A 9,319-nucleotide genomic window follows, 5' to 3' on the forward strand; every position below is an offset into this window, starting at 1 on the left:
GCGGCCCCCCGCGCCCTGGGGAGGAACCTGCGCCAAGGCTGGGGTCCGTGGCTCCTGGAGAGCTCAGGGACAGGGCAGGGAGCTGAGAGGGGCAGGGGGCAGCCCTCCAGCCCTGACTCCGGGGGAACTTTCCGGAACTGTCAGCATGCTGCAGCCTGGGCTGTGGCACTGAGGCACAGCCATGACAATAGATGAGGCAGAGCAGCAGCGGCCGTGTTTCTGGCCTCAGCCTGGGGAGATGCCAACCCTGTGTCCCCCAGAGGGGGTGTGGAGCTGGGCCCTGTCCTTGGGTGATAGCGTGAAAGTCAGTCAAAGAAACTCACTAAGTCTCAATTTGGAGTTTTCGAAGGCAGGCATTCTTTATTTGCGGCACTGTGTGCACAGCGGATCGCTCCATCTAGTGTGTGTGCCAAATTGTTCACGCCACAGGGGTAATACACATTTGGAAGCACTGAATAAATTTCCAATAAATATAGTATTCATACTATTTCCTGTAAATCAATAAAACCTTTCAATTTTTCTGATACCCTGTACGCTGCTTTTCCTTGGCCACAGGGGGAGATCGGAGCAGGCCAACTGCCACAGGGGTTGCAGCTCCTAAGGATGAAGGGCGGTAAATCCTTTCTCCTGCTCCACAAAGTCCTTCCAGCCTAGCGCCGAAAGGCCCCTCGGGCACCCAGGAACTAATCCTTGATCCTCAAATCTGGCCCTGCAGCTCTGAAAGCTGCCTCCCCCTGCGGGAGGAGCCCGACTTCACCTTTCTTAGCCTTGGAAGGAAAGTTCAATGAGGATGAGCTTTGCTGCTGTGGCGGCTGCTCACAGTCACAGGGCACAGAGAGCTGCTGTGGGCAGGCAGAGCTCATGACAGACACTGACTCCAGAGGGGCAGCTGCCAGCTTTTATGGGGGGGCACGGCATCATCATGGAAACGTATTATGACAGCATAGAGGCTTTGGGAGCCTGGGGGATGGCATGTGGGCTGTTCCCTCCTCGCGCCTTGCCCAGCTGGAATTCCTGCTTCTTTTTCTGGAGTTTTCATTAATTTGGGGTCTTGGCTGCGGCATTTAGGCATTTAGAGCATATATTTATTTAGATATTTAGGCACATTCGGAGCAGCAACAGCCATGTTTCTGGCCTCAGCCTGGGGAGATGCCAACGTTGTGCCCCCCAGAAGGGGGACAGCTCTTGGGGACAGGTCTCCGTCTCCAGGCTGCTCTGCTGTGGGGTGCGAGTGGGTAGGGAAGGCCCTGAGTGCTGTCATGGTGCAGCGTTGAGCTCTGATGGCTCTTTGTGGGGCTGGCATCCCTCCTCAGCCAGGAGCTCCGTAGCCTGCAGCTGAGGCATGCTCCTGGGGCAGGGTGAAGGGAGCAATCGGGATGCAAGCCCCATTGGGTTGAAGGCAAGCAGGTGACAAGGTGCTGGCAGAGCTGGCTAGACAGCCGGACAGCTGACAGACGTGCCCTCTGCATTGCAGGGCTCTCCTTTGGCGATTCTTTTGCTGTGGCTTTAACCTTACAGAGAGAAAAGGAACATTCTTCATTCACACCCCTCTTCCCTTCCTTCCTGTTCCCCTCCTCACAGCTCAAGAACAAACAGGGTCTTTGGGGGAATCTTTTTTTATTCCACTATGAGCGGGGTGGTGTAGATGGAGTGCCGGATTCCAAAAGTGGTTTCGGGTGCCTGGGGCTTGATCAGCGTCACCTGGAAGGGGAAAAGATTAAGGAAAAAAAGAAAAGGAGTTTCATTAAGGGTGCTTGGCATTTCTCATCCGCAGCGAGAAGCCTGCTTGTTCTGCAAAGCCCCAGCTGCAGGGGGAGATGCTTGAGGGCTGCTTGTTGCAAAACAGGGCAGGAGAGGCGAGCAGGCTGCCCTACCTTGCCTGTGCGGTAGTCCGCGGGCCCAGGCTTGACAGTTCTGTCCCCTCCAAGTTTGGTTTGGGCTCCCGTGGTGTAGATGGGAGCCCTTCTTTTGTAGGTATCCACCTCGATCTTTGGGAATGCGGCGGGACCTGGAGTCTGCGAGAGAGACAGGGACCGTGTTGGGCACAAATCTGCAGATTGCTCCTTCCCGAGTCCCCTCGAGGGCTACACGCCAGTGGCTCAACAGAGAAGGGGTGCGGGAGGCCTGGGGCAACGTCAGCGGTGGCCCAGTCTGTTCCCCTCCAAAGAGGGGCATTTTCCAGAGTGGCAGGCAGGTGACCATTAGGTCTGATGAGCTCTTGTTCATCCAACCTGCCAGAGCAGGAACACGAGGCACTTGCAGGTGTGGGCAGAGCCTCCCTGCGCTCCCTTCTCCTGCTGGAGCACTGGGAGAGCTCTGTGGCCCCACGAGCATAGCCATGGATACTCTGGCTTTGCTCCTGGTGTGGGGAAGGCAGCTGAGGTTCACTAGGCAGTGTGGAAAAGAAGGGAAGCATCACTCTCCTTTGAGAGGTCCGCGTCGAAGCGCTCGTTCTTGCTCTTCCGTTTCATGGAGTAGCACGGGCTGGCATTTGTGTAGGCTGTGTTGGGTCCCATCAGCCTGGGTAAGGTGTAGGTGCCAGGGCCTGCACGAGGAGTTGGAAGAGAGGGTGGGCGATGGAGTCCCGAGTGAGAAGCTGCTGCTTCTGGCAGCACAGGTCACGGGGAGGCTTTGGAAGCAGGCCCCTTGCCAAGGCCGAGCAGCAGGCTGTCCCTGGAGCTCGCTCAGGCTGCAATTATTTGCCTTGCTCAGGGTTGCCTTGCCTGGAGGGTGGTCTGCTCTGAAGGCCTCGTGCCAGAAGGCCATGGACTGCACAAGCGCGCACTTAAAGACGTGCTTGTTGGATGCCTCGGTGTGGTAATCGCCTGGGGCCAAGGGGGAGAGAAGAAAATCAATCAAGTGCCGGTCTTTTTCTGCAGCCACAGAGGCAATATCCCGTGAAGGGGCTGGGCTCTACAGCAGGGCTACAAAATTCCTGGCTCTCTGGCGGCTCCTCCTGCGCTGTGCTGGAGGGCACAGGCAGCACCAACGGGGAATTTCCTGCACCCCGCATCTTTCTCCTGCCTTGCTTCACTCTTGTTCTCCAGCTAGAACAGGGCCACAGTGAGGTGTTGGCGTCTTGTTGGGATGAAGAGCTGGAGAACCGTTCTGTGCCAAGCAGGCCAAGGCCTTTGTACCTCACTGCCTCTGGCCTCGTCCCACTGGAATTCCTGCTGCTTCTTCTGGAGTTGTCTGCCATTTGGGGTGTTGGCTGTGGTATTTAGGCACAGCCATGACAAGAGATGAGGCAGAGCAGCAGCGGCCATGTTTCTGGCCTCAGCCTGGGGAGATGCCAACCCTGTGCCCCCCAGAGGAGGGTGTGGAGCTGGGCTCTGTCTCTGTCTCCAGGCTGCTGTGCTGTGGGTTGTGAGAGAGTAGGGAAGGCCTAGCAGAACTCAGTAGCATGGTTTAGTGGTGAACCTGTCAGGACTTGCTTAAAGGTGGGAGTAAAAGGTCTTTTCCTGTCCCGAATGACTTTATGATTCCGTGTAATGCAAATTTTTGTTCTGAGAATACTGGAGAGACAAGTCCTCTTCTGAAACCTCTGTGCAGCGCAATGACTGATCTACAGCTTTGGAGCTCGGACAGCTCTGCTCACATCCCTGTATTTCAGTTCATGGAAGAAGCACCGTTTCTCCGGAAAATAGGGAAATTGGGCTCTGAGGCAGCAGGTTCTCTCGAGTTTAAAGAGAACAACAGACTGAATTCATCTTGGGATTTAACCATGATAGCATATGCACAAAAATAAATAAATAAATAAATAAAAATTCATAAAAGAACTATAAAACACAGTCTTTATTTACATCAGCTAAGGCAAACTGAGATGGCCACCCTCATGAAGACCAGGATGTTCCAGTGGCCTTTCATCAGAAGTCGTCCACTTCTGAACTCAAAGCAGTCTGTCAGTTCCCCCATCGTTCTTCCACACAGAGACACTGCTGGGAGCTGCCACCTTTAACAGAGAAGCAGCTGAAGAACCAAAGTCCTTGGTGCCGCCATTCCCGCTCTTCTTCCCCGCACGTTCTTCCTCAAACTTGACAAATAACCCCCCAAACTAGTCCCAGGAGCACTCGGCTGGCATTTTGGCACAGCTGGACAAAGGCCACCACCCCCCGTTTCCAGATCTGGACCCGGCTGAGCCCAAGGGCACGGGAATCTCTGAGTGATTCCAGGACAAGACCTCAGGAAATCTCTTGCCAGCACGGGCGTGTTGGGCAGGAGGAGGCTGTGAAAGCCGAGGGGGAATGCCTCAGTCCTGCCGAGGGCACAGGAGGACAGGCGAGCCAAAGCAGCGAAGGCTGTGAGCGGTGACAAGCACAACGCCCGGGCACTGGGCACAGAGCGAGACAAGATGGAGGACGCAGCCGGGCAGCCTGGTGATGGTTGCAGCCGGTTCCAGCTGGTTCCAGCTGGTTCCAGCCGGTTCCAGCCGGCTTCCCAATGCTCCCAGGCGCTGCTGCTGCCATGGCGGCTGCTAACGGCCAGGCCAGAGCAGGGCGCGGGCTGAGGCGAGCTGAGGGAAGGGGGCGGCCCCCCACACCCTGGGGAGGAACCCGTGCCAAGGCTGGGCTCTGTGGCTCCTGGAGAGCCCAGGGACAGGGCAGGGAGCTGAGAGGGGCAGGGGGCAGCCCTCCAGCTCCGACTCCAGAGGAACTTTCCAGAACTGTCAGAACTGTGGCACTGAGGCACAGCCATGACAAGAGATGAGGCAGAGCAGCAGCGGCCGTGTGTCTGGCCTCAGCCTGGGGAGATGCCCAGGGCTGGTGAACTGGGCCATGATCGGGCCCCATGGGCGATGAGGTCTCCACGTCCCCACAAAGGCTCCGTCCATGCTGGCAGGTGTCTCCAAAGCCTAAAGGCAGAAGAGCAGAAGAGTTATGGATGGGCTGCCCTGACAGAGCCTGGAGTTCAGCTCTGCCCCTCGCTTTCTGCTGCTGAAGCTCCACTTGGTGCACAGGACTGAAACGCAGCCCCACTTCTCAACCGTCTCCTCTGTGCCTCGGTACTTCAGAGGAAACACAGCTACTGCTGCTTCTTTCACCAGCACTCCCACATCTGAATCTCCAGTCCCAAAATCCAGCTCTGAAAGCTGCCTCCCCCTGCGGGAGGAGCCCGACTTCACCTTTCTTAGCCTTGGAAGGAAAATTCAATGAGGATGAGTTTGTCTGATTCTGCTGCGGCTGCTCACAGTCACAGGGCACAGAGAGCTTCTGCGGGCAGGCAGAGCTCGTGACAGACACTGACTGGAGGGGTTAGCTGCCAGCTTTTGTAGGGGTCATGGCATCGCCATGGAAATGTATTATGACAGCATAGAGGCTTTGGGAGCCTGGGGGACAGCATCTGGGCTGTTACCTCCTTGTCTTGGTCTGGAGCTGTGGTCTCTGAAATATATGGATCATGCCCCCCAGCTAGTAAAAACCTGTAGCGCACTGTCATACTTTTGGCTGAGCTTGGGTTAATTGCCTTTGTAGAGCCTCATATGATGCTTTTTTTTTTTTTTTTCCACTTTTAATGAAAATAGTGGTGAGACTACACCAATGGTTTTAGTTGTTTTCAGAGCGGTGCTTATCTCGAGCCAAGGACTTGTCTGCTTCTTATGCTGCCCTGACAGTGAGGATGCCACTTGCCAAGGCGATCGGTACCGGGGCAGATGTGTTCTGCAGTGGAGCGGGGGATTGGACAGGCAGGGCTGATTTTTCCAGCACTGAGCCCACTTGAGGGAGCCACCAGGACCTAGCAGCCCTCATGAGGGAGGTGAACGAGGCAAGAAGGAGGCGTAGGCCGAGCCAGCAGCGCCCCCTCCCAGGCTGTTCAAAAGCTGCTCCAGGAAGTCTGTACACACCCATACTGACTGCCTGCTCAAAACTGCATCACTTCAGGTCTCTGGGTGCAGAGAGTGCCTGAGCCTGTTGCTACCACCTGCGGGGGCAGAGACTGTGTATGCGAGGTGTGAGCAGGTGGACGACTTGGTCCACCTCGTGGCAGAACTCAAGGAGGAGGTTGAGAGGTTGAGGGATATCAGGGAGTGTGAGCGGAAGATAGACTTGTAGAGCAACTCCCTTTGCGGCCTGAAGCTGGCTGTTGGCTGTACTAGTGCCAGAGATCCCTGAGATCTGCAACCCAGCAGCATGCTTTTTCAGTGATCCTGAAAAGCTGTTGAAAAGCCCTGGTTCATGTGTCATGTACTACTGAGCCCTGGTAAGAAATAGCAGAGGCCCTCTCCTCTTCAACGTCCCCCCAGTTATTCTAAGCAGAGCTGAACCGCAACAGCTTATCTCAGAGGAGGTGTCTGCTTTTTCTCTGTACTTGAAACATGGAAGTAGTCCCACTCTGCCTACCTTAAAGGATGAGTCTTAAGCAAAAATCTCAGGTATTTTTGTTGAAATTGGTGGCATATGAATAAAAATGGATCAAGAATAGTCCTAGGAGTGTTTGCATTGGGTCTTGTTAAGGTCAGAATCTGTCTCGTCATTGCAAAGATAATGATGGCAAAAGTCAGTTTTGGATTTTTACCCATTGTTGCTCAGCAACATAATTGGAAATTACATTTCTTTGTCAAGAATGCACCTTCTCAACCTCTTTTTTGGCTTTTCGAAGTGCCAGTATTCCTTGTTCACTAACCCCAATTAGTGTTAGATATGTTTAAGAGACCATTAACACCCACCCCACCCAGCCCGTTGGGGTCTTGTCAGTAGCTATCAGCAAAGTGGTTGGTACTGGGAAAGATTCCAGTATCTCAAGAATACTTACAGTGCTTAAGCCCTAGGAGTTTTAGGCTGTCATCGCCTGTCCCTCAGTTCTGTGGTGGAGAGCACCACTTGCTCTTCCTGCATTACACCTGTGCAAGCCTCTGATGAAGTTACCTACCTGCTGTTTGTCAGCAGCTGCTCAGAGAAGACTGTTCAGTGTGGGCCATTGCTTCCCGAATATGTTAAGTGAGTATCCTGAAGCCAGAGGGATTGGCACAGCAGCCTGGTTGTTAGAGCCAGAATAATTTCTTGGTACCCACTGGTAATAGTTCTTGGAGGTCCTGTGTTTGTACAGACCTGCAGAGCTCTGCTGTCTTTCCAATCCTGCTCTTCTCGAGTGCTCTGAGCCAGAGCAGTGTGCTGGAAAAGGCACCACCGCTGGATTACCGCTGGCTCCCAACCTACAGGTACCTGTGGCAACGCAGGCCTTCTGCACAGGTGGTGTCTGAAAAGCCTCAGGTGCAAAAGTTTTGCTCATTGAGCCAAAAGCAAGAACAACACACCCCTTAGCGTTCTCATCAAGAAACACTTATTTACTGAAATTTAGACCACAACCAGGACACTCACAAGGGAGGCCCAGCTCAGGGTCAGGTGTGAGCCTAGAGTCAGACTGTACCAGAAAACACAGGTGCTTAGAGCTCAGGGAAGGGTGCCTGGGTAATCAGGAGTTGTAACCAAGAAAAATGAAAATCCAGAGCCAAAATAGCTTTCTTGAAATCTTGAGGTTGTTTCTCTTGAATTTCTGCTTGTGTTTTTTGTTTTTAGCACTCTGTATACTGTGGCTGAAGTTCCTGCTCCATCTGGTAGTAGCTATTGTGAATATTTTTAAGTTATACAGCGATATAAGTGAATTACAGGGATGTAGGTCAGTTCAAGATGCACTCAAGTCAGGTATTCCTTAGGAAAGGTTTATGGGAACACATCATCATGCAGAATGTCTCTTTACCAGTTTCTGGGAACAAAAGAACAGCAAACTAGTTGGCAAGTTCTGCAGGCCTACCAAAGCATGAGTATTTTTTACCACATGAGGAATTTCTTCATAGACAAAACACTTCTGGCTTAAGGAAACAGTGTAAAATGTGACCCGTGAGGGCAGGTTCCAAAATACCGTACTTCTTTATTTAATAAAAAGCTACGATGAGTCCAGAGGAAAATCCAGAGATGATTTAACTCACTTTTATCAAATTAGCAAGCATTCAGACAGCATTCAACATCAGTGTTTTTGCCATTTCAGCAAGCCCTTTCATCTAAGATAATAGTACAAAACTACAGAGCATCTACCAAGTACAATCATCTCACATACATAACGCCGATCAAGAGCATAACATCTGCAATTGATGTGTTTCAGTATAAAAACCCACATCATTTCAAAATACATTTGCTTGAAAAAAGTTAAGTACGTGCACGAGGAAAGGTGCAATTCTCCTTAGACGCTGTACAGTCGCCACACGTTTTTTTTAAATTGCCGAGAAGTATGTACACTGTGTTCCTCAGTCTGCTGAGTGAAACCGCAGCCATGAACACTCACCTATGTTTAAAACACATCAAGCTCCAAGAAAAAGATGATTCTGAGGTAAGAACCATATAGGTCACCTTCTTTACAGAAGACAGACTTTCACAGCTACCTGCAGAAACTAATGTAACTGTTGCCTTGAAGTTTTCCTTGAAGTTTTTTCTAACAAGTGCTGCTCTACGAAGACCTCTATTCTCCCTATACGGGAGCTTGTTACAGAGAAAACACAAATGCCTGTGCCATTTGTGAATTAGGTGTAGAAATCCTAAACCAGAAAGTGATCTTGGAGCTGAAGTTCTGAACTGATATTCTTTCTTGTGAGGAAATTTTTAATAAGTCCTGTTGAACCTGTTACTGAACCTGAAGTGTAAAACAATAGCCTAAAAATAAAACCAGCTTGAATGCTGAATAAATGAAATAACCAAAGGGAGAAAGGAGCAAGACAAGGATTAAAAAAACCACCATCCTTTCAATCCAGTCTCTGCCACAAACATGGTAATTAAATTAGACAAACAAAATTATATCAGAACCTTTGTATAATTTACCTGAAGGAAGCCTAGAACTATAAAGCCTGCTTATGCTACTCTGGGTATTCCTAGAGACGTGATTAACACTAGGGTCACATCTATGTCCAACAACTGAAAAAAGGTCGATCAAGTCCTCAGGATGTTTCCATCCCAGCTGCAGTAACATCACCATCAATATCGCTTATGCACAGAAGTGCACTCGTGTTGGAATAAAGCGTGCTACTGAGAACTGAAATACCCAAATTATTTTGCAATTTGCAGGCAACGAAGCCCACACCTGCTAATATCTTTATTCTTGAGAACATCAGTAGTGCGTATTTGGACTTTTCTCAAGATGCATGCAGAGGTCATCCTGCCATACAACTTTTGTTCACTATGTGCAGCAGTGGTTGCATACTGTGGCGCGCTCGCCAGAAAAGAGGAGCCTCACGTTGCTTTAGATGATGCATCCTCCTGATGTATAGGTCTAAATCTTTGCCAACTTAAAGCTAAGAGTAAAAAAAAAAAAAAAAAAAAAAAAGCATCTTTCA

General features: G+C 51.1%; 1 protein-coding gene across 1 annotated transcript; it reads right to left on the bottom strand.

Moving 5' to 3' along the window:
* Positions 1-1,617: 1,617 nt before the first annotated feature.
* On the bottom strand, positions 1,618-7,227 carry LOC116489605 (outer dense fiber protein 3-like). The gene is made up of 5 exons (XM_032188062.1): positions 7,161-7,227; positions 2,724-2,825; positions 2,415-2,545; positions 1,875-2,015; positions 1,618-1,701 (listed from the first exon to the last, which is right to left on the bottom strand). The coding sequence occupies exons 1-5, from the start codon at positions 7,225-7,227 to the stop codon at positions 1,618-1,620; spliced, it is 525 nt and encodes a 174-aa protein (XP_032043953.1).
* Between the last annotated feature and the right edge of the window lie 2,092 nt (positions 7,228-9,319).

This window comes from Aythya fuligula, chromosome 5 (genome assembly GCF_009819795.1).
Source record: "Aythya fuligula isolate bAytFul2 chromosome 5, bAytFul2.pri, whole genome shotgun sequence".
NCBI classification, from domain to species: Eukaryota; Metazoa; Chordata; class Aves; order Anseriformes; family Anatidae; genus Aythya; species Aythya fuligula.